General features: G+C 40.8%; 2 protein-coding genes across 2 annotated transcripts in view; one reads left to right on the top strand and one right to left on the bottom strand.

Moving 5' to 3' along the window:
* Window positions 1-10,741: 10,741 nt before the first annotated feature.
* On the top strand, window positions 10,742-15,161 carry LOC134789873 (inactive CLIP domain-containing serine protease A8). Its single transcript, XM_063760542.1, has 6 exons — window positions 10,742-11,455; window positions 11,855-12,007; window positions 12,086-12,183; window positions 12,848-13,108; window positions 13,244-13,445; window positions 14,959-15,161. The coding sequence occupies exons 1-6, from the start codon at window positions 10,742-10,744 to the stop codon at window positions 15,118-15,120; spliced, it is 1,590 nt and encodes a 529-aa protein (XP_063616612.1). The 3' UTR covers window positions 15,121-15,161.
* A 214-nt stretch (window positions 15,162-15,375) lies between these two features.
* LOC134789919 (zinc finger protein 423 homolog) overlaps window positions 15,376-25,056 on the bottom strand; it is a 28,954-nt gene continuing 19,273 nt past the window's right edge. Inside the window, exons 3-8 of the mRNA XM_063760612.1 lie at window positions 20,534-20,676; window positions 19,001-19,208; window positions 17,955-18,590; window positions 17,482-17,763; window positions 16,889-17,191; window positions 15,376-16,459 (exon numbers count right to left, since the gene is read on the bottom strand). Of these exons, the coding sequence (XP_063616682.1) occupies window positions 15,650-16,459; window positions 16,889-17,191; window positions 17,482-17,763; window positions 17,955-18,590; window positions 19,001-19,208; window positions 20,534-20,676 (2,382 nt within the window). The 3' untranslated portion in view covers window positions 15,376-15,649. The remainder of the gene's footprint in view (window positions 16,460-16,888; window positions 17,192-17,481; window positions 17,764-17,954; window positions 18,591-19,000; window positions 19,209-20,533; window positions 20,677-25,056) is intronic.

The raw sequence follows: 25,056 nt of genomic DNA, 5'->3' as shown, positions 1-25,056 counted from the left end.
GAATTTCGAATTTTAAACAAGCTTACTGACCAGCAATTTCGGAACTAAAGTTTTTCAATAGAAAGGAGGATGGGTCAATTATACATAGTGCTGCAGACATTTTGGACTAGTCATTGAGTTTTCACTTCTGTCGGCACTCCCGGAGTGCAACCCGTTGTTTTTTTTGGTGATGGATTAATATTAAGGTATTATCGAGATAGGTCTTATTTACACTACATTTCATTTTTCTTCTTGTTACAATGGTATATGGTGAGAAAGTGTTCACATTATGTATTTATCGTTGACTGTACTCAAACTGTAGAAAATCAAAAATATTTTCTAGTATCAAAACTATAATTCCTACTACACAAAGTGTGACCAGCCCAAGATTTTTTGAATTTCCCGCCAAACATTGTGTAATATTTCAGTAGCCAGACTCTAAGAGTCGTACCCGACATGCAATTCTTATCGCTATTCTAATGATCAGTAAGATAATAAAAACTTTTTATAAAAAAATGAAACCGACTTCAAAAAGGATGAAATAAAATATTATCCTTTTTATGTCTATGCGTTACCAACTGATATGTATGAAGTCGGTGCCAAGCCAAATTTTGAAGCATACCATGACTATGGTGCGATTCGATAAGGATTTACATACGTTGGATTGCCTTACATGACGACAATCAACGTACTTTCTGTAGGTACAGTCGACGTTAAAAATATGTTTACATTTTTCACCTTATTACAAAGGAGTAAGGTGCAAAAGTGTAAACATATCATTGACGTCGACTGGACCTAAGAACACACCTCAGAACACACGATCAAACCTTCTTGGCGCAGTCCGTACCATATTTGTCGGCACATTAGTGTAAATATAAATGCATTTTTTTGCCGTAGTATTTTTTAAAGAGCATTTCTTACTCATGCTCGAACAGTCTATAGCACGCAAGTGTGGGATTGGGACTGAGTTATTTCCCGTCCCTTATCCAGAGGACTACATTTCAAAATATAAAACAATTCAAGGAATTTACCTTCTTGCCAAATTTCACCTAAAGCGGTTCAGTTGTTTAGCCATGAAAAGGCGACAAAGAGGCAGACAGAATTCTTTACACATTTATAATAGTTATTAGTACAGTTCTAATGGGATTTATAGCCATAGAGCTGATTATTTTTGACTGGTATTGTTACTACTTGGCTTGGCACCGACTTCAAACATATCAGTTGGTAACGCATAGACATAAAAAGGATAATATTTTATTTCATCCTTTTTGAAGTCGGTTTCATTTTTTTTATAAAAAGTTTTTATTTTACCATTTTTAGTTTTAACGCATTGTTAAGAGCGCGACGCATGAATAAAAAACAAGATCATGTTTAACACTAAATTCGTGTACCTATTACTTTAGTAAATATGTAATCAGGAATTTTCTCGAGTCCGTCTGGGAAATTATAATTCCTGTCAACTAAATCCATCCGCCCGCCCCGCCACTGACCCAATCCCTCAGCCCCCCGATCACTCAACCTCACAGCACATCAACCCCTGATCCAGGAACCCCTCGATCCTGAACCAGCAACCCTTCAACCGCCACTCCCCGACCCCTTAATCCCTGACCCCTTAACTCCTAACCCTAACCCCCGATCAGTAGCCTTACCAGCTTACCACGAGTTTGACATTGATATATTCGCTAGCATGTGTGTAACTTACTTCCTATGCACCTCGCTCGTACTAACCTTAGTGTGAGCGAGATGCATAAAAAGTTACATTTAGATGCATAAGACGTTAGCGAATATGTCAATGTCAAACTCGTGGTAAGGCTACAGTTGCAGTACATCAAATTGGTGGTTTTCGGAAGCAAATGCTCGAGTTACTTTAGAAAACCCCGAAATCACTTAACACGTGCCTTTAAAAATTGAGGAGTTCCCTCAATTCCTCATGGATTCCATCATCAGACTAGAACCAAAAATAATACGGAAACACCTTGGAGGTAACTTCTTCCAAACAAAAAAAGAATTACTCAAATCGGATCACAGGTACCTAATCGCTGAACATACTTGTAACATTTAAAGAAATCATCATCATTATCATCAAAATAATCATCATCATCAGGTCTACTTCATCAAATTGGTGGTTTTCGGGAGAAAATGCTCGAGTTGCTTAAGAAAACGCCCAAAACACCATGCATGTGCCTTTAAAAATTGAGGAGTTCCCTCAATTCCTCATGGATCCCATCATCAGAACAGAACCAAATTAAAATGGGACCAACTCGGAGGTAGCTCCTTTCAAACAAAAAAATAATTACTCAAATCGGACTACGGATGTCGGAGTAATCGGTGAACGTACATAGAAAAAATAAAGGTATCAACTAAAAAGGTATCCGTTGGTAATGGTACACAAATGAATAACATTCAATACTAGGTATATTTTTGAAACGGTACCGTTAGAGCAGTTTCGCACTACGTCCGATCCGACTCCGTGAAACCCAGTACCCGTTGTTGTAGCCGTAGATCTATTTCCATGGTGATATGGACATTCAGGGAATTGGACATTCGATAAACGGACATTCGGGAATTAGACATTCGAAGAAAATGGACATTTAAGGAATTGGACCTTCGAGCAAATGGACATTCCGGGAATTGGACCTTCGAGCAAATGGACATTCCGGGAATTGGACCTTTGAGCAAATGGACATTCCGGGAATTGGACCTTCAAGCAAATGGACATTTGGGAAATTAGACATTCGAGGAAAATGGACATTTAAGGAATTGGACATTCGAGGCCAGAACCGTTCCTTCCTATTCGCGATTCTGCACAAAATAAATTCCACACAGCTGAGTTTGATCACATGCGTTATACTTCACAGTCATTATATCTACGCAATCTTGTTTCTTCCTATTCGCGATTCTGCACAAAATAAATTCCATACAACTTAGTTTGATCACATGTGTAATGCTTCACAGTCATTATTTCTACGCAATCTTTTGTTTTTGCCTTTTCGCGATTCTGCTCAATATGAATTCCACACAACTGAATTTAATTGCTCGCATTATACTTCACACATTTTTTTTCATTCTCCGCTTCTAGAGGGTACATTCATAATTATTATATAATCTACATAGCGTACGGCATACTTATTACCACTTTCCACTTTTAAATTTATACTTATTACATTAAAATAAGTATCATACTCTATGTAAGGGCTCTTTTTCGAAAAAGAACCCCTAAAAACTGTGAAGTATAACGTGCGATTAAATTCAGTTGTGTGGAATTCATATTGAGCAGAATCGTGAAAAGGCAAAACCAAGATTGCGTAGAAATAATGACTGTGAAGCATTACGCATGTGATCAAACTAAGTTGTATGGAATTTATTTTGTGCAGAATCGCGAATAGGAAGAAACAAGATTGCGTAGAAATAATGACTGTGAAGTAAAACGCGTGTGATCAAACTCAGCTATGTGGAATTTATTTTGTGCAGAATCGCGAATAGGAAGAAACAATAATGGCATAAACCTCGTATAATCCCTTTTCCACTTACGTATAATAATTTTGTGTGAAATGCTATTTAAATTGACCATTTTAAATTTCCTTAATGTCGAAAATGGTTTTCCCAACCCGGAGTGTTTTATACGAGTACCTACTCAAACATGGGAACGTGACCATGACGTGACTCAGTTTAAATCTCTATAATCGCTGCGATTACGATTATAATTTCTACAGTTCGCACCATACGTGATTACTTATTTTGACCACGACATGGTTCGGTGACTTTCTAGCAATAAATAAATCATAAATAAAATCATGAATAATCTGTCAGCGCGAAACGCGCCAGCGGCAGCGCGGCAGTGGTAGCGAAGGTACCTGCACTACCTACCTTCGTTGCCTACCTTCGTTACCTACCTACATGGCTATAGTCTGTATCTTTAGGTATTTCAATAAAAGTAAACAAAGTCTACCCTCAAATGGCTCCTAAAGCCAGTTGAGGGTAGATGCAAAAATTACACGATCAAATAATGTAGGTCATAGTCTAATAAAACGTCTTCTCTTCCCAGAGTGACACAAGCCTACGTCACAATAACATTGCCACTTTATATAGCGCTATCGCATATTATCATATAGCGCTGTCGCATGATGACGTAGGCTTGTGTCAGTCACGTGACCACGAAAAGACGGGAAGAGAGTACCAAGCGGAGTATATTATTATACCATGATGTAGGTTAAAGTCAGGTAACGTCGTTCAGTGACAGATCCAGGCGGTTTTGTATTTGGTTGGTTAGCTAATAACTGTTATAACTACCGTAAAATGGTCCTACTTTGCACCAATATTTGCTCCACTTTAAGAAAATTTTGATTTTTTTTTAAACTATTCATTATTCAATTTTTCAGAATAATTGAATATTAAGAAGGACATCTTATGTAACATATTTTATCGGTAAATCAACTTTATGAAATGTTGTTTCATATAAAACGAATCTATGAATAAGGAGCACAAGATACCCATATTTTGGGGTATTTTTGCTCCTACCTAGAGTTTACTTGGGGGTGCAAAAGTTACCCCATTCTGCGGCAAATTAATACCCCCACCAAAAAAGAGAGATTAATTTTATGACTAACGTAGCAATTCAAAATATATATACAATATCGTTTATCTGAGTATATAAAAAATATATATGTTGGAATATAATTAGACGTTAAGTCCATTTTTAAATGGAGCACAGTTACCCATCAAGAAGCACAAGATACCCATATTTTGGGGTATTTTTGCTCCTACCTAGAGTTTACTTGGGGGTGCAAAAGTTACCCCATTCTGCGGCAAATTAATACCCCCACCAAAAAAGAGAGATTAATTTTATGACTAACGTAGCAATTCAAAATATATATACAATATCGTTTATCTGAGTATATAAAAAATATATATGTTGGAATATAATTAGACGTTAAGTCCATTTTTAAATGGAGCACAGTTACCCATCAAGGAGCAAAGTAGGACCATTTTACGGTACCTGAAAATGTACAAATTATTTGTTTACTTTTATTTAAATACCTAAAGATACAGAGTATAATAAATAGGTTAGGGTCCGCGTCCATCCACCTTAGGGGTCCGCACCCAAAGGGTCCCATATAACCATTCCAGTCGCAGAATCACAAAGTGGTAACTAAATGTCAGATGTGTCGTAACAGAGTCCACACAATGTGTCTAGAATTGTTTCGAAACAAAGTGTCGTCGCCGTGTCTACACTTTTCCGTAACAAGGTGTCGACACATTTGTGTGCACTTTGCGTGCGGTTTGCGACTAAATCTGACAGCAAATTTGTGACAGCAAATGTCAATATAAAATACCTCTTGAAAACCAAGGTTTGTCAAACTACTATTAGTGTCTCGTGTGCTCGTAATTCTAGTAAGTCATCATGGGCAATGCAAATGATAATAATCGACCGAAACCATATAAACACCCAACACCCTTCAACCTTTTACAGAAAAGTTTTTAAAGAAATGCAATAAGCTACTTAGGTCAGGCAACGAATGCTCCAAAAGTTGTAGAGGGAAATGCTCGGAACACAAGTTTTGACTCCGTAACTCGGTTTGACAAGTTAGGAGGTGAACATATCAAAAGTCCCCGGCCGTAGCCCTTGAGCGGGGGGGAGAGAGGGGGCTTTGAAGGTCCCATTTTCCGGTTTTTCGATTATATCTCGGAAACTATGCATCTCAGCGACATGGTCACTTATACAAAATGAAAGTTAATTTAATTTGTTACAAGTTTATTCAGTCAATTTTTTCGATATGTTGAATAGTTTTTGAGATATCCGCTCTTGAAAGTTTATTTAGGGCTCTCAATTTTATCTTGATATATCTATATCAGTGAAGGTGCCAGGCCGTGTTTGGTATCGTTTTCGTATAAATCTGGGGTGCTGAATCCATTTAAGGTATCACATTCACACCATTCCACAAAATAAAAAAAAATCTTTTTAGGGTTTCGTACCTCAAAAGGAAAAAACGGAACCCTTATAGGATCACTCGTGCGTCTGTATGTATGTATGTCCGTCTGAATACACAAAATAGTTCTTTACCTATAGATGACAGGAAAACCTATTAGAAATGTGCAGTCAAGCGCGAGTCGGACTTAATGTAAGGAACCCTTAATACGCGAGTCCGACTCGCACTTGGCCGGTTTTTTTGAAACTCCTCTTGACGCTTAACCGCTGAACCGATTTCGTTGAAATTTGGTATAGAAATAGTTTGCGTCCCGGAACAGGACATAGGATAGATCTTATAACCAAAATCATCTTTTGAAGGTGTGAAAAGTGGCGTGGAAATTTGTACGGGAAATCAATAACCGCTGAACCGATTTATATGAAATTTGGGATGGTCTACATCTTTGATTTAGTTAAAAATGATAAAAAAACATGACTTCAAACCTAAACTTAAACAGTATTAACTTCAAGAAGTCAATTCTGAATTCCCCCCTACACCTCATTTCACACCTTTAAAGGATGATTTTTGAGATAACTTATTATGTCCTGTCTCGGGACTCAAAATATATGTGTACCAAATTTAAATTAAAACTGTTCAGCAGTTTAAGCGTGAAGAGGAGTTTAAAAGAAAGTATTTTAATAAGTTTATATGTTTTTACTTCGGAATGGTGTCAATGTGATACCTTAACTAAATTTGGTACTGCGAATTTATACGAAAACGATACCAAACATGGCCTCGTAGCTTTACTGTTGTAGAAGTCAAAATAAAATTGAGAGCCCTAAATTCTTATTACTTGGCCAAACTTGTGTAGAAGGAAAAGGTAAAATAAAAGTCTTCGGCAGGAATATAAGACACAAATATATTTTTTTTTTTTGCGTTACTATTTCAATCATCAAATATAAACATACCTTGATTATATTATTCTAGTGAGATCCTCATAGATAAACAAAAACATTTACTTAAAAAAAGGTCGTAATGTCACGGAACTTGTGAGAGTAATATGTGAAAAATAAAAACTTTTATGCCAAAAAAATCTGGACACAATTTAAGAATCACCCAATTGCGTCGAGGAATCATCTGTATTTTTGCTTGTTTCATTACCTCCTCGCTTCTTTTTTGTCCTTTGTATTCTGTAGCAATTTGTTAGATCTGAAAATAAAGATAACTTTCGTCGTCACGGATGTCGATTTATAGGTTTTAGGGAGTGCAAAATTCGAAAACGATGATCATTTTATAATCCAAGATGGCGGCTACGTATTTTGTCATAAAAGTCGTCATGAATATCGTTTTATAGGTTTTAGGAAGTGTCGATTTCGAAAATGATGACCAGTTTGGAATCCAAGATAACTGCCGTGCACTTTGTCATAAAAGTCGTCATGGATATCGTTTTATAGGTTTAAGGGAGTGCAGAATTCGAAAATGATGACCATTTTGGATTCCAGGATGTCTGCCGTGCACTTTGTCATATGACCCGTCATGGATGTTGATTTATAGGTCAATATAGGTGTTAGGAAGAGTAGAATTCGAAAATGATGACCATGACCAACGTGCACGGCAGACATCTTAGATTCTAAAACGGTCATAATTTTCGATTTCTCCACTCCCTAATACCTATAAATCGAGATCCATGACGACTTTTATGACAAAGTGTACGGTAGACATCTTGGCTTCCAAAATGGTCATCATTTTCGAATTCTGCACACCCTAAAACCTATACATCGCCCCGAACTGTGAACTCGCGGTTCGCCAAACAGATCAATTGAATGCAGTGCTACTTAGTCTGAGATGGGCATTTCGTAATTGATTCCTGATTCCACGATTACTTGAAATTACTTTGTAATCTGATTACCGATTCCTAGATTACTTTGTAATCTAACAATACCGAATTACCAAGTACAATTCCATTTGAGGAATCAGGAATCAATTTTTCGAATACTACAAATTACTAGTAATAGAAATCAATGTCGATTCTTCATTAGGTACAGGAATATATATTACTTGATTCCTTTCAGATTACATTTCGTACTACTACATAAGTACTATCAAAAGTACATTTCGATAGTAGATATAGATGTTGTTCACTTACTAGAATGCATCTACCGATACCTTATTTGAAACAGGTGTGCAGATTTCGAAATTGATGCATGACCAATAAAACGACATCCATGACGACTTTTAACATAGTGCATGGCGGCCATCTTGGATTCCAAAATAGTTATTATTTTCGAAATCTGCGCTCCCTAAAACCTATAAAACGACAGCCATGACGACTTTTATGACATACTGCATGGCCGCCATTTTGGATTCCAAAATGGTCATCATTTTCGAAATCTGCGCCCCCTAAAACCTATAAAACGACATCCATGACGACTTTTATGACATAGTGCATGGCCGCCATCTTGGAATCCAAAATGGTCATCATTTTCGAAATCTGCGCCCCCTAAAACCTATAAAACGACACCCATGACGACTTTTATGGCATAGTGCATGGCCGCCATTTTGGATTCCAAAATGGTCATCATTTTCAAAATTGGGGCCCCCTAAAACGTATAAAACGACATCCATGACGACTTTTATGACACAGTGCATGGCCGCCATTTCGGATTCCAAAATGGTCATTATTTTCGAAATCGGCACTCCCTAAAACCTATATATCGACACCCATCTCGACTTTTATGACAAAGTGTTTTGCTACCATCTGCATGCAAGACATTTCTATTATTTTTACGTACAAAAATGGCCCCCTGTCAACTTTCAATCGAGATTTAATCGATAATTTATTCGATTAATATTCAGATTAATTCAATTTCAATCTATGTTAGGTCGACTAAACTAATGGCGATTAAAATTTGAGAATTAACTTTTTTTATTCCATTAATTAGTCGAATAAACAGTTAATCGATGAATGCCCATCTCTGACCACGGCATTTTTACACTTTGAGAATATCTGAAAACAAATCAACACAAGGAGCCATTTTGCAAATCCAGTAACATACCAGTAACTTTGTTATTACTTTTGACAGCGCGTGTCATGTGTCAACACAGAGTCGACACAAAGTCGAAACATTGCAACTACTTTGTGACTGCAATATTTCTCAGCCTTAAACCATATTTATACATCATAATTAACAAGATTCGTAGTATGTAAAGCGTTATTTCTGTTATTTAAGTATAGTATACGCATCGAAGTACTAAAAATGCTTCAAATAATATAGTTATGAACACAGGCACTGAGAAGTAAACAATTTCATTTCCGGCTAAACTAAAACAATGTGGTGGCGCGTTGATTATATTACACTTAGTTTATCAAATCACTCGAGCAGTTTAATTCCCCATAATAATTTAAGTCCTATTGTAATATAAATGCAAACAATATATAATTACGTCTTGTAATCCGTTTTAGAGATGGCGTATTAATGTCACTTATTTTTATTTAAGTATTTTTCCATCTGACAGTTTCCATTTGACAGGAACAAAATGAACGAATGATTTTGGCATAAAGTAGTCGCAAACCCGAAACAATGTGTGCACACGGCGACCACACTTTATGTCACTTTGTGTCATGTGTCGACCCTTCCCCATTTCTGGTAACTGTGTCGACACGGCGACGACTCTGCGACTGGAATTGTGACCGAAACAGACGGTGTCGACACAAGATGTGTCAACACCGCGTCGTAACGGCGACTGGAAATGGTTGTATGGGGTGCCAACGCAACCTATTACTATGTAGAAGGTCTACCGTTAAACTTTAAAGAGGGCAGAAGAATGCTAGAAATTACGCAAAATTGAATTCCAGCATTTTTATATAGAGTCTTAACTAGTGACTCTGTGAGCTGTAGACCTCGCGAGCATAACTTAAAAACGGAATAAATGTATAGCTCCGCCCCCACCACTTAGAAACATTTCCAAAACTAAATTGAAAAAAAAAAAATATTTAACCATCGAACCTGCTCACAAAATTTTACGAGAATCGTTTGAGAATTGCGACCTGCCTGTAGAGGAGAACATTCGGACATACGGAAGCATTTTTGCCCCAGCTGAAACGCTCGGTCAATCATGATGGTAAACATTATGCCCCTTCCTTTGCATTATCATTAAGGGTTAACTGGCGCAGTTGGTAAGAATTTATCATGGTCAGCTACGGACTAGTTGAAGGCTTGGCTGCAAAAAACTGGTTTGTATTAAAAATGTACATATGTATAAATAAACTACCCTAGTCCCCTATAACTCTAGAGTACTTTAGTTCCAAAACTTAGCTACCTTCTTCTAGAAAATCACCCCATAACTTTTACCTTCTATACCAACCGCCTAAGTGGTTGACTTAAAAAAATCCTAGTTGATTAAGGAACCCTAAAATTAAAAAAGTACCTTTCGGTTTGTACCTTTTCAATATACCACGTACAAGCAAAATGGAGTGCGAATATCTTCGCGACACTTACATTACATGACAGCTTATGACCTATTCATATGATTTTGAATAAGGTGGTCAATACCCAGCAGTCAATAAATGTATGTCATAGTTGTAACACTTGCACTACAAAAGATGAATAGGATTACAAAATGTAAAACAAATTAGTTATTCACATTTTGTAAATTGCAACAATTTGTCGCTATGTGATCAAGCGCATTACACCATGAAGGCTACAATTGTTAGGGGAATACCATGAATTGCACCCGGTAAGGACATATTTAATGCCCACTCATCACCATCTCCGATTTCATACCTGACCATCAGTCGCAGACCATCTGCTGTGCGGTTCGCACTCCAGTTAACAATCATAATTTAACTGGACAAAATGTGTTTGTGGCTTTTGACTGCATGTTTGGGTATGCTGCCCGCCAACTCGCCCCCTACAAACGTTATTGTTGTAGGAGCTCCTCCTACTCCTATACTCGTGCCAACGACAACCACAGCGAGCCCTAATATGACTAGACCTCCGATGGACATGACAGGTGGTGGTGTACCACCAGGTGGCGGTGTACCACCAGGTGGCGGTGTACCACCAGGTGGCGGTGTACCACCAGGTGGCGGTGTACCACCAGGTGGCGGTGTACCACCAGGTGGTGGTGGTGGCGGTGGTCCGCCCGCCATCGCTCCTACAGCTCCGACGGCACCAATAGGTGGAGTACTTTTACCTGTTATTCTTTGCGACAACCCTGATATTGTTTGTATCATTAATCTTGACGAAACCGCTGCAGGCATGCCGTCGATCGATCCGCGATTTGGCACCACCCCAGCGCCGTCAGCGGCGTTGCAGGTTCCACCGATTATAGGATATAGTGCCCAAGTGCCGTCTTACAACACCGCTGTGAGATTCCCTAGGGAGCGACGGAGTATTAAATTAAACACGATTCCTGCCAATAAATTGGACAGATTAGACATGATGGAAACTGCCAGTCATCGAATTCGCAAAAGACAAGCAGGTTGCAGGTGCGTAGCAGCAGGCACTTGCAGCAATAATGGATCTAATGCTGGAGGTGGTTTGATTGATATTAGAATTGTAACGCCGGTAAGTTGTGACGCATACCTATATCATATATCACTATGAAGTAGTTATTCTTCTTCTTCCTCGCGTTATCCCGGCATTTCGCCACGGCTCATGAGAGCCTGGGGTCCGCTTGACAACTAATCCCATGATTTGACGTAGGCACTAGTTTTTACGAAAGCGACTGCCATCTGACCTTCCAACCCAGAGGGGAAACTAGCCCTTATTGGGATTAGTCCGGTTTCCTCACGATGTTTTCCTTCACCGAAAAGCGACTGGTAAATATCAAATGATATTTCGTACATAAGTTCTGAAAAACTCATTGGTACGAGCCGGGGTTCGAACCCGCGACCTCCGGATTGCAAGGAATCACTATGAAGTAGTTATTGTGGCTACAAAATGTGTAATTTCACATCGTTTTAGGGAGGTGGATCAGGACCGACGTGTCCTGCCGGGCAGGTACTCTGTTGTGGCACCTCGACTACAGTAATAGCATGCGGCACTTTGCAGACAGTACCCGCCACAGCGATCACTCCAGCCGCTGGTCAGGCCTATTTAGGAGAATATCCGTGGCAGGTTAGGATATTAAAAGTTACGTTCAGATAAATGTTTGTGTGACGTACTGATATTATGCGCAGTGGTTTACTTTTCCAGGCACTAATTTTAACAAAACAGAACGATTACATCGCTGGAGGCGTGCTGATTGACCAATTCAACGTTTTAACAGTGACTCATCGACTGTCTACATACGTGTAAGTGCAATTTCCTTTAAGACGAATATCGCCTTTTCATACAAAGGTAGTCCTTTTCCTCTCTGGATATTAACATTATTGAAAATATTTTGATACAATTTGTTGTATAGAGTCTGTGCGGAAAGAAAAGAGTCGTAGAATGTATTGAGCCCCATACATTCCACGACTCTTCTCTTTCCGCACAGACTCTACCAACTACAGCTATGCCCCTACGTTAATTTTTTTTCGAAATTATTATAAGAGTTAGAAGCATTTAAAGAAAATTGTATGAAATCTGATTTTCGCTCCTAATTTTAACAGTAGTAAACAAATCGTAGGTGCATAGCTATGGTTAATATACATCACATTATGTAAAAAATATTTTCCATAATATCAATATCTGGAGAGAAAAATAGGGACTACGATTGTATGGAGAAGCGGCCGTCCCCTTTCCTCTTAAGTTGTAGTATACTTTTTCATTAATTGTAATTAGTGTACCGTGCAAAACTTTGTTCACGGAACACTTATTGGATCACTTCAGTCTTGCAAATCATTTTTTCACGCTTACAGTAGAAACAAACAAAAGAATCCCAGCGGCACAGCAAGTAGCAGCAATTAGCATACAACTTGTAACCTGGGATCCTAATAAGCGTTTTGACTGTACCCAAGTATTGTTACATTACAGTGTATCAGGCACAGCTCCTAACGTCAAGGTGCGTTTGGGTGATTGGGACGCCGCCGGCACCTACGAGCCGGTGCCATACCAAGAGTATACTGTCGCCAAGGTGTCCAGCCACCCCTCCTTCAACCCCACCACCTTGCAGTATGACATCACTGTACTGCGACTGTCGACACCGGTCCCTTTGACGCCTATGCCTGGTTCTGTCACTACTATTAACAGAGCATGCTTGCCAGCGTCCAATGCGGCTACTTATACTGTTCAGAGGTAAGTTACACGGTAGGTTATATATTACATATAGATCTACAGATTGTAAACTATCGTACACACAGGTACCTGTTATGTAACTACCTATGGAATCTCTAATAATTTGCTTTAATACCGCTTAAAAATCGATTTCAGGTGTTGGGTATCTGGATGGGGTAAAAATATGTTTGGCCTACAAGGGCAATACCAGCAGATTTTGAAGAAAGTAGACGTGCCGATTGTAGACCCAGCAACGTGCCAAGCTCAAATGCAAGCGGCACGTCTAGGTCCTGGCTTCGCTCTTGACACCACGTCCTTCATTTGTGCTGGCGGTGAAGCAAATAAGGATTCATGTACAGTAAGTACCTATAAGTACCTATACTAAATACCTAGTGGATTCTTAGATACTGTAACACAGCGAAGAACTAACCAATAGGAAGGGTGCTACGCTACAGCCAGCAGCAACAACAGCTTACAGTAAGAAGTACACAAAATTAGGTAGGTATATATTTATCTGTAAGTTATTAAGACTTCTGCGCGCTTTGTCGTATACAAATGACTAGTAGTGACCATATTAAAGATTATAAGTAGGTAAGTGGCCTTATAGATACACCAACAGACTTAGGTATAATATTGATTTAATCAACGATGACGACTGTAATCCCCGTAATCCCTAAATAGTAGTTTGTGTTACAAGAGATCAAAATGATATATTTCCGTCAAGGGCGTACATTGAATCCTGAATGAAGCGATGGATTCTACAATAGAATCCTGAACGTAGTAAGGGATTCTAAAGTAGAATCCTGAGCGTAATCAGAGATTCAAGTGTTAACGCCCAAGACGAAATAATTTTGATACCGTGTGACACATACTGCTTTTCACATCAACTATGAGGAAAATAAAAAAATCTTAGTATTGACACTACAGTGTTGCCACTTTTTAATTTCTACTCTTTTTTGCCAGGCTTTTTTTATACTGGCATCGAAATGTCCTTGAACAGAAAAGTGCCACTTTGATCCCTCCTAGCAAGGAAGAAAAATCCATTTTCTGATTAGGTGATGTGAAAAATAAATTTAACTTCATGTGGTCAACAAACACCCTAATATTCCTAATGATTACTTTTTAATTTACACCAATAAGTACCTATACAAAGCCCTAGAGCACAAACTGTGAAATTAGAGTGCCCTTGTAATAGTGCCTTCATGCTTCGTTAGTAATTGAAAAGTAGGACATCCAAGCAGGGCAAAGTTAATATCGCTCATTAAACGTGATTTCAATAACACCCTCTGCTCTATGTCAACTACGTATTAGAACTAATAATGTTGTGGTATGTCGGAACTAAGTGTGGGTAAGGTAAGGGAATTTTACGCAAACTCTGCGTAGAGACTCTGCCAATCACATGGCCTACCGTGAAACACGACAATCGAAAGTTCGGTTTCTACCTCTCTATCACTCTTGCCTATTCGATCGATGGAGAGGCAGATAAAGAAATATCGATTTTCGGGTTTCGCGGTAGGCCGTCTGTAAACAAACCGCCTTGATGCATCAATGTCATAGTGAAAATTTGTCAAAAAACTGTTTAAGGCCTAGTAATTTTTAAGTTAAGGTGACAGTCCATTTCCAACGACAGCTGCACTACCGTTCATTTTACTATGGAAATTGACAATAACACCGACGCGTTCAGTACCAGTAGTGCAGCTGCGGTCAGAAATGGAATTTTACCATTAGTCTATGGTTTACTAAACAAATTAGTGCTGCACTCTGGCGGCAGAACATTGCAGTAATACTCCCTAATAACTCCTTAATACCCCTCTGTCGTGCAATACCTAAGTACCGTAATTACCGGTTAAATCGAAGTTGTATCGTTTCAGGGTGACGGCGGTTCGGGGCTCGTGTGCCAAGTGAACGGGCAGTGGGTGGTGGTCGGGCTGGTGGCCTGGGGGCTCGGCTGCGCTAATGCCAACGTGCCCGCCGCCTACGTCAACGTCGCCGCGTTGCTGCCCTGGATACAGAGTCAGGTGGCTACCGCTTAGGAGGATTAATTATCTCGAGGAATGTCATTATCTCCATGGTATATTAACCGCACGCGCATAATTATATTGCTATCCCGCACAGTGTCATTGACCGCCGTCATCATGTGCGGGACAGCAATATGTATAATTACGCGTGAGCGGTAGAGATAGGAACAACCTGTTCAATGTATGTACGTAATTCCTCGTGGAAAGCGTCTTTTCTTAACATAATAAAATGGTTATTTGAGCATTTTTTAAGGTTAAAATAAAACAAACTTTCGCTTAGATAAATGAAGCTTAACAGGATAATTTATTAACTTAACAATTTTTACAAATACCCATGTAAACATTATAAAACATACATCACTTAATCAACATAATGATGCTATTTTTTTACTTACTGAAAATACGGCGTTCTAAACGCAAAATTTCAACGATTATTATATTAATTTTAACATAACTATCTATCTAACATAAGCTAGTCGGGACGTAATCTAGTATTGCAGCGGGGATGGGCCCGCGTCACGGACGAAATAGGTCGACGGACCCTTCAGTCTTCGTCGGGCTTCTCCTGCTTCACGACGGGCTCGGCCGGCGGCGTCGAGGGCGGCGGCGGCGGCGGCGGCGGCGGCGAGCCCACCTCGATGTACTCGTCCGTCTTCTCCTCCTTTATCTCGGGCTCGCGCTTGACGGGCGCGTCCGGCTCGGAGGCGGGTGTCGGCTCCGGCGGGGCCAGCGCGGCCCACGCCGAGGCCGCGCCGCGCGCATACGCCTCATAGAACGCTCGTTGCGCTATTTCTGCCTCTTCGAGATGTACGAACGAGTGGTTATCTAGCTCTGCGCGGAAGAAAAACTTGAGGCCGCAGCGAGCGCAGTCGTAGGGACGCGGCGCTGACGCGTGCTCGGGTAGGTGGCGCTGCAGGCCGGCCGCGCTCGTGAATACGGCGGAGCAAAGGTAGCAGGTGAATGCGCCGATGCCCGCGAACGTGTGTTCAATGAGGTGGGCCTGCAGACGTGTGGGCGAACCGAGGGCACGACGGCAGAGGCGACAGTCGTGGTCGGCGGGCGGAGGAGCGCGCGGCGCGGCGTGGCGCGCGTAGCATGCAGCGCAGGCGCGCGCTCCGGCGCCGGCCTCGCCCTCGGGCAGCGCGCGTAGACAAATAGCGCAGCGCTGTTCATCACCCGAGCAGCGCAGGTGGAAACGCGCGTGCAGGCGCGCCTCGGCCTCGGAAGCGAGCGTCTGGCGGCACACGACGCAGGGCGCTGGCAGCGCAGGGTGGTGGCGCGCCATATGGCTCAGGAAAGATTCCTCGGACGGCAGTCGCGCGCGGCATCGAGCGCACGTGTCACCGGCTACCACCTGAAATTGCGAATTTGATCAATTCTAAATTTTTCCCATAAGAACTCAACGAAGGAAGTGCAGTTAATGAAGGTTTCAAATACGAGTAAGTAAATAATTGAAGTGTTTAAATATTGTTTTTATATTTATGTTGTTGTTTAGGTATACAGCCACGTCTAAATCGTACCTTAACCCTTTACCAGGCTAAGGGATATATATTTCCCACATACGGCACTTCAAACATGTGTTCTATTTTCGATGAGTAAGACTGACATTCGATTGTCATTTTTGAAATGTCAGCCTGGGTTAAAATATAATAATAGTATGGGCAATAAAGTTGTGTCTTCATTTTTTGGTATTTTCTTGTGTGTGTCTTTTCGATATTTTCAGGCGTGACTGTAGGTACTCAGGTTAAAGTTCTTATCTTGAAATAAATTGGGCATTCTTTACCTTGCAATGCGTGAGTTTGTGCTCGGCGAGCACGGCAGCGGAGGGCAGGATCTCGTCGCAGATGAGGCACTTGTGCCTGGCGGCGGCGGCGCCCGAGTGCGCGCGCGTGTGCGCCTCCAGCTCGGCGCGGGAGCGCGTGCGCTCGCCGCAGTAGGCGCACTGCAGCGCGACGGCGCCGTTCTTGCGGCGGCGCTCGTCGCCGCCAGCCTCGCCCCCGGCGCACGGCGAGCAAGAGCCGTCCGCGCCGTCGCCGGAGTTGTTGTTTTCTACTCGCTTTGGTCGCGTGCTGTCGCCGTTCAAACCCTAAAGTATGAAAAACATAGGTAATTCCTGTAAAATCTGACTTGTTTTTTTTTGTCAGTAATACAAGTCATTGGTAGTCGAAAACGAAATAATCTGAAACTTTTCCGTTACTTTCAGATTTCTTGCACCATCGTAAAAAAATTATGAAATCAAACACTTGTTGTGTTTGAGTGTGTCGAGTTTGTTGAGGTGTGTAAAAATTCAACATAGTTATACACCTACTGACTGTAAAAGTAAATCTTAGAAAACGTTGAAGATGGTTAGCAGTGATATAGTAACGTCCTTCTAACCTGGTGTGTGACGGCGTGGTGCGCCTGCATATGCCTCTCGAGCAGGTACTGCACGGCGAAGGACTCGGCGCAGCCGGGCGCGGGGCAGCGGTAGGCATGCAGCTGCGCGTGGGCCCGCAGCGCGCGCGCGCCTGCCAGCACGGCGCCGCACGCGCAGCGCGCCGCGCTGTGCCGTGCCCGCACGTGCGCCGCGCCCTCCGCCTCCGAGCGCAGCGGCGTGCCGCCGCAAGACCGGCACACCCATACTTTGCTCTCGCCGCTGTGCGCCACGGCAAAGTGCACCTGAGGAGCAAGAAAAAATCGTACCTATGAGAAGGAAAAACAAGCGCGTTGTCGAAAGCACATTATTTACGGCTAACCGATGACAATCATTATTAAATAAAAGTAATAGTGCTGTGGACTATGAAGTTAAATGTAAGAGCTTACAAATACCTAATCGATATAGGTACTTTATAAAACCTATAAATGCTCACCTGAATGGCTACTTTCGAGTCAAAAATTTCCTTGCAAAGAGAACAGCGGTAAAGGTGATGAGCGTGCAGATCCAGTAGATGCTTTTGCAAATCGTCCGGCGTAGGAAAACTACGCGCGCAGCTGTGGCACGTGTATTCGCAGGACACCGCCAGATAGTGTGCGGCGAGATGGCGCTCCGAAGCCGCCGCATCTGCGAAAGAGGCCCCGCAGTGAGGGCACGGCGTTGGGCTAGATCGATTCAACTCCCCACCCTCTTCGAGGTGGCCTTTCAAATGTGCGCGAAACGCTTCAAAGTCAGGGAGGGCCGCGTCGCATTGATTGCAGAGCAGAGTTCCAGGCGACAAGGCCAGTTGGGGCGTTGCAGAGTCCGAGCGTCGACGCTTGACCGACGGTTCTTCAGCTCTCCTGCTGAGATCTGTAGGCGCGGGTTGTTCGACGACCTGATCTGAAGGGGTTTCGCCATTGAGTAATGCTGAATGAGCGGCTCGGACGTGTAATTGCAACTGCTCCATGCTCGTGAAGGTGTCTCGTGTGCAGTAGATGCAAGCAAGGAGCGTGGGTGGCGGCTGCGAGGCGACGCGTCGCGGGGGAGTGAGTGCCGTTGCGTCAACACCGTGGGCGCTGGTCATGTGAGCCTGGAAACGGACAATTTTTTTTCCGATTGTTAAAGGACTAAATCTTAAGTTTAATTTTAATTGAATCATATCCTAAGGATTCATCGAGATCTTCCTCGTGATCTTGGTTGTGACCCCCTATATGTAACAGCATGTGACAGAATGTGCGACGTGAGCGCCTTCGCGGTTGAATAAACTAACAATATATTATGTACGCTACTACATAATAACCTGTAAGAAGAGCTTAGTCCTTCAGAAAGAGTCCCCTTATCGCGGGAAGCGTACCTACTCCTCACCGCCGCGCCGCACTTAGGTATCGGTCTCCCTGATGCCATCGCGGTCGCGCTAGTTGCACTACTTGTGCGATTTCAGCGCCGCCGCGGTGTTGTATCCGCGATCGAATAAACAAGCAATATAGGACTATTACTAACCTGCAAGAGGTCAGTCCTGCGGAAAGCGTCTCCGCACCGCGGGCAACGCAGTGCGCGCCGCCGTTCGGTCTCCCGGCCTTCGCGGTCGCGCTTGTGCCCCTGCATGTGTGACGTGAGCGCCGCCGCGGTGTTGTAGCCGCGGTTGCACACGGTGCATTGGAAAGGCTTCTGAATGTCGTGCGTCTTCATGTGGATCTTTAGGTGATCGCTGGAAAAAAGGAAGTCGTGTAAGAAACAGAGAAAAATACCTTTTTTGTACGGAACCCTAAAAAGCATAATTATTAAGGATCTCGCAAGAAAATGATTAGTTTTCAATATAAAAGGACCTAACTGATTTTTGTTATTCAGTACTATACTTACTATTTACTGATGGATGACTGTGGTACATATTAGATGCTTATAATTTTGATTTTGAAGATAAATGTGTAGATACCTACCTAATTAATAGTACAGTCACCACACGGGATTGTTATGCCATTTAAGGTTCTTGCTAAATTGATAATTCTATAGCGTAAGTATTGAACAACCAATTTAGCTAGGGCCCTAAATGGCGCAACAATCGCGGAGCGTGATGGTACAATTTACTTTCTAAGCAGATACTTACTTATACTTGATACTTAAGCCTCACAAATATAATAAGATTCATTTTTAATTTTATGAGCTGAGCGTCAGACATTCCCAAATTACACCCACAAAAAATGTAAATGTCAGTTCGAAAACATCCACGAGAGATAAAGTCGTCTTTTATGTGACCACTGATGACAATTTGTCATATGAGACATAAGTGCCCACATAAAGCACGAACCAAACAGAACTAACAAAGAGGCTTTTCACGCAAACTACAGAATAGAGGCGTTCGCCCAAACACCTCCGCTAATGGCCGGGCTCGTCGTGCCAGTTTAGGTACGGGCCATTATTTCATTTTTGTGAGACCCTCGACGCCATTTGTCAGCGCATCATCTCTTTTCACTCGACGGCGGTTCGTTGGGCCGACAAATTGCGTGGAATTAGTCACGTGACCGCGGCGAGGTGACGAAAAAGGTGACGCATCGTGGTCGAGGAGCGAGCTTTGTGCCACGACGGTGATCAATCTTAAAGGCCCATTGTCGCACCTCGCGTCCTCTTACCGTTACCGTGTGCATTACTCGCACGAACATCAATAGGCTTTGACTTAAGGATATTGTATCCTACTGGCTTCGAGGCTTTTCTATTCCATAAATACCTACTTATAAGAATCTAATTATGGTGACAACCATTAGGACGGATCCTCCTAAAGCTCATTATTCTTTAGAATTAGGGACACACTTTTGTTCGTATACAAATGCGTCCATATCTTATCTAGTTATACACATAACGTAACTGTGGGATGTATGTATCTTTGCGCTAATTTTATCCAACGTTTTTTTGTCTAGTCTAGGTATGCCCATTTCTTTAAAAATCCATACAATATACATATTATCAGGAAATTTAATTTAATATCTGGCTATATTGGTCCTTGGTGCATGTATGATCAGTGAGCAAAACATATCATACCTCCTGGAGAAGGCGGACTCGCAATGCGGACAGCGGTACTTGCGGTCGCCGGTGTGCAGCTTCACGTGGCGGTCGCGGGACCTCTTGTGCTTGAAGTGCCGCGAGCAGAACTCGCAGCGGAACGGCATTTGATCCGAATGGGTCTGAAACCAAACATAAAAACCATTGCAATGTTTGAAGAGGCAGATACGAAGCCAAGTTGGGACAATGTGGCAAATTATCAGAATCGCCTGTCCGGGTTTCAGTAATCGATGCATATAGTATTTAAAATAACAGAAAAATCATAATTATCTTAACTTAGTATAAGTTTATTTATTTTATAGCATATTATAATATCTAGTTATTTGTTAGGGTTAAACAAAATTTGCCCCCGAGTGAAACACAAAAGTTTTCACCACACCAACCCGAAGCAAATATTAAATGTAAAACATAAAACAAAATCAATTCCAAATACATTCATAATAATAATCATATCATTTAAAAGTCTATTCTACCAGCAAACATAAGAAAACAACTCAAAATTTGCATTTGATTACTTTGCCTCACATGTGAATAAAATGCAACTTTGCTATCAGTTTTTGAAGTGCAAAGTAAGCCTTTCCGAGCTGGTGTGGTGAAAATAAACTTGTACATAATACTTACTCGATATGAGTAAGTACGGATACATAATATGTATAATAGTAGGTACCATTTACAATCCTAAAAACCGGCCAAGTGCGAGTCGGACTCGCGTTCCAAGGGTTCCGTATATTACACAATTTTTAACAATCAGTGCCGGATTAAGATATGTTGATGCCCTAAGGATTTCTAGGTGCCCCCTCTCCCTCGGGTCATCAAGATTACATTGATTTTTTGGTAAATTGAGAGAAGTTCATTGCCGCGTTACAGCTGAGAATGGAAATCATGCAGTCACATCATTTTATCACGAAAATTGACAGTGCCGCAGTAGTAATGTTGCAACAGAGTACCTAATGCTGTTGCAGTCGCCACCCGAATGTCACCTTTATCATAGCTTAGAAAGTAATAGAAACGCGAGCGAAGCGAGCGCGGAAATTTTTCGATATAAAAACGCAATATGATAGACAGTTGTAAATTTTTACTTTTAGTATGGAAATCAGTCACATAATTTTATCACGGAAGTTGACAGTACTGCAGCAGTAACGTTGCAACAGAGTAATGTTGCTGCAGTCGCCACCCGAATGTCACCTTTATCATACCTTATAAAGTTATTGAAAACGCGAGCGAAGCGAGCGCGAAAATTTTTCGATATACGCAATTTTACTTTTAGTCCCAACCAGACGCGAATCCAGGATTTCATACAGACAAGGGATGGGACAGTTTTCTATCAGCCTAGCTTCGCATAGGGCTCGATATTTCTTAGGCTTCGATATTCGAGGTTGTTTTCATGCATAAAATATGCAAGAAAGCAGAGCTTGGAATTGAATTGGCGAAGTGTGAGAAAGGCAGTAGGCCTAGCTGCGAAAGGAAAGCTTGGATTTGGATCCACGCCCAAGTGTAATTAAGGCAGAAGGCCTCACATAAGACCTAACACCGAACCGCAAAAGAGTGGGTTGAAATCGAATCTATGCATGTAATCACGACTCTTCTACTGCTACCGATTGTTTCCCAAAGAATTACGCGCCATTATTTTTGTAAATTAGCTTTTGGACAGCTAAAAAAACTCGTGTGGTAAAAACGATGTGTCTGTCCCTAATTTTAAAATTTGTTCACCTTTTTCAACCTGGCATTTTGGTGCCCCTCCTGAACGTGGTGCCCTAAGCACGTGCTTGTTTTGCTTATTGGTTACAAAGTCTTTATTAATTCAACCATTAAAGTCGACGAGTACAAAAAACTTTAAGCTAGCTCTCAATTTAACATTTTTTTTAAACATAATTTTAATTTGACCTTACAATTACTCGTAAGTAGGTAAGACCGTTAAATATTTAAAATGATTATGTTATCAGAAAATTATCACCAATTACTCTAAGAAAACTACTACTCTAAGTAATCCGGCACTGTTAACAATGTATTTTTTATGTGAAACGTGAGTGAAATCTCTTTAAAAAATCCGTAGGGGTCGGATTAAAAACTGTAATTAAGTCCGACTCACGCTTGACTGTACATTTCTAATAGGTTTTCCTGTCATCTATAGGTATACCTATTTTATGTATTTTTTTCAAAATTTTAGACCTAGTAGTTTCGGAGATAGGGGGGGGGGGATGGTCATTTTTTGCCTATTTTCTTGAATAACTTCTAAACTGTTGATTTGAAAATTATAAAAATATATAAATATTATTTTAAATCCTTACAATAAGCTCTTTCATTTGATATGTAACATGATATAGTTTGAAAAATTTTTTTTTTTCATTTTTTCATTTACCCCCCAAACGTGGCCCCCATGTTTAAAATTCATTTGTTTACGTTACATGTCCGTATTCGGGTCACAAACTTACATATGTGTACCAAATTTCAACTTGATTGGTCCAGTAGTTCCGGAGAAAATCGGCTGTGACAGACGGACAGACAGACAGACAGACAGACAGACAGACGCACGAGTGATCCTATAAGGGTTCCGTTTTTTCCTTTTGAGGTACGGAACCCTAAAAAATATGGGATCAGATCAGATAACTTAATTCGGATCCAAATATCAAAATGCTACCTCATGAAATTAAAAAAATAAACAAAATACTTACTTATATGTTGTTTCAAGAAATTAGCATACCAAGAGAAGCGTACAGCAGTGATCTCCACGATAGGCTCAGCCTGTAACGTGGGAATCTTAGAGAAATACCGAATACCAATATATTGCAGGTCTTAATTTAACAGAATATAAGTATTATTAAAGCTACTTACTACATTATAAATTAGTATTTGTATTATATGACTAAGTACAAAGAGACATTTAAGTCAGTTAAAAAGGTCTCAGTAAGTCTCAATTATAATTATTGATATTATCAAATAAATAATATCAATTATTCTAAAAACCTTTCCATGCTACCCGTAAAAGTAACGCTTAAAATGTGTAAGCCATACTATGATTAAATTGAAATAAGTGCGGGTGCTGTGCTTCAGTCATAAAAAGTCGTGAGAACCGACCCAGGATGACTTGGCTTCCTCAGCGAAGCTCACCCATGCCGGCATTTTATAACAATTGGTATTCTATAGGCCAAAAAACGACTAAGAAATACTTGCTTTTAAATTAGATATCAAATTTGAAGATCGATATCGATGCCTATTCCTTCTTTCACTTGACCAAACCACTCTTTACCTTACACTAGTTACACTCTAGCTGCAAAATTTCTAAAGATCATGTACCTACATATTTTTGTGAGAGCAAACTCAATAAAAACATATAAGAATAAGTATAATTACAAGCGTCGTACTCATCCTTATTTTATAAGTTATATCTAGGTGACCGACTGAAATTAAGAACACTACGCAGTAAGTAGGTAAAAATGCCTGTCTGAATATGAGTACCCAGTTCTGTTAGACATTCAGGTATAAAGTGTTGTTTAATAAACTAGGCACTAATTTTATAATGTCGATATCAGCTAGCTAAAAGAAGTCGATAAGTAAGCACATCGATACTGAATCACTACCACGATTGCGCGTGAACAATCGATACGGAACCGATAACATTCCCGGGGATCCGGCGCGGGAGCTCGCTCGATACACATCGGTAAACCACACCGGAACATCTTCATTGGGCAATTCGTGACAAGCACGATTATTATAACGGATCAGAACTATAGAATAGAACTATCAATATAACATTATCTAAACTCTGGTTGCTGTTTCATTTAGCTTAATTGAACGAGCTCTTAAAACTAAATTTTACTTAACCTAACGATTACGTAAGTACTAACAGGAGTAAAAAAAATACGAGATACGACGTATTTAAAATGCATTTGATCATGCCAAATGAGTAGAAAGCATCACGGTATACCTAAGCAGACAGAACACAACATAACTGCAGCCGATGAAAAAGGCTAAGATTTTTTTGGTAAACCACGTCAGCAAACTTCATAAAGTTCACAAACTCGATCATCTTATTTCAAAACTAATCACGATAGGTACCGACTTAGTGCTTATTAAGTACACCTTCATCCGTGTGTGCATCAACTTCTGGTAATAAAACTAGGTGTCTGCAAGGTGGCTGTCAATAAATGAGTACTTTTACTTAGTTTTAATACCATTAAATTTTGTCGTTAAGAAACTACCAACCTGCATGCTTAGTAATCAATGCTACAATTAAGTATTTTTTCTGTTTAGAAATATCGGTGTAAAGAACAAACTAGTAATTGTATTTCACCAGGAAACTAAATACCAGACGTGGTTGTTTAATAGTATACGTGTAAAAATGAAAATTTTCACGTTCAAAGGATTATTCATAAGTCCATAATGAAGATGCAAATGTAGCGCTTATGAATCTTGGCTGGCAGCGAGATAATGGGAGCCATCGGCCTTCGCACCAACGTGAACTCAAACCAGCCGAGCCCGACTCTACCACAATACACTCCCAA

Source organism: Cydia splendana, chromosome 4 (assembly GCF_910591565.1).
Source record: "Cydia splendana chromosome 4, ilCydSple1.2, whole genome shotgun sequence".
Lineage (NCBI taxonomy): Eukaryota > Metazoa > Arthropoda > Insecta > Lepidoptera > Tortricidae > Cydia > Cydia splendana.
The sequence above is the reverse complement of the archived record's forward strand: the minus strand, read 5'-3'. Positions and strand labels throughout refer to the sequence as shown.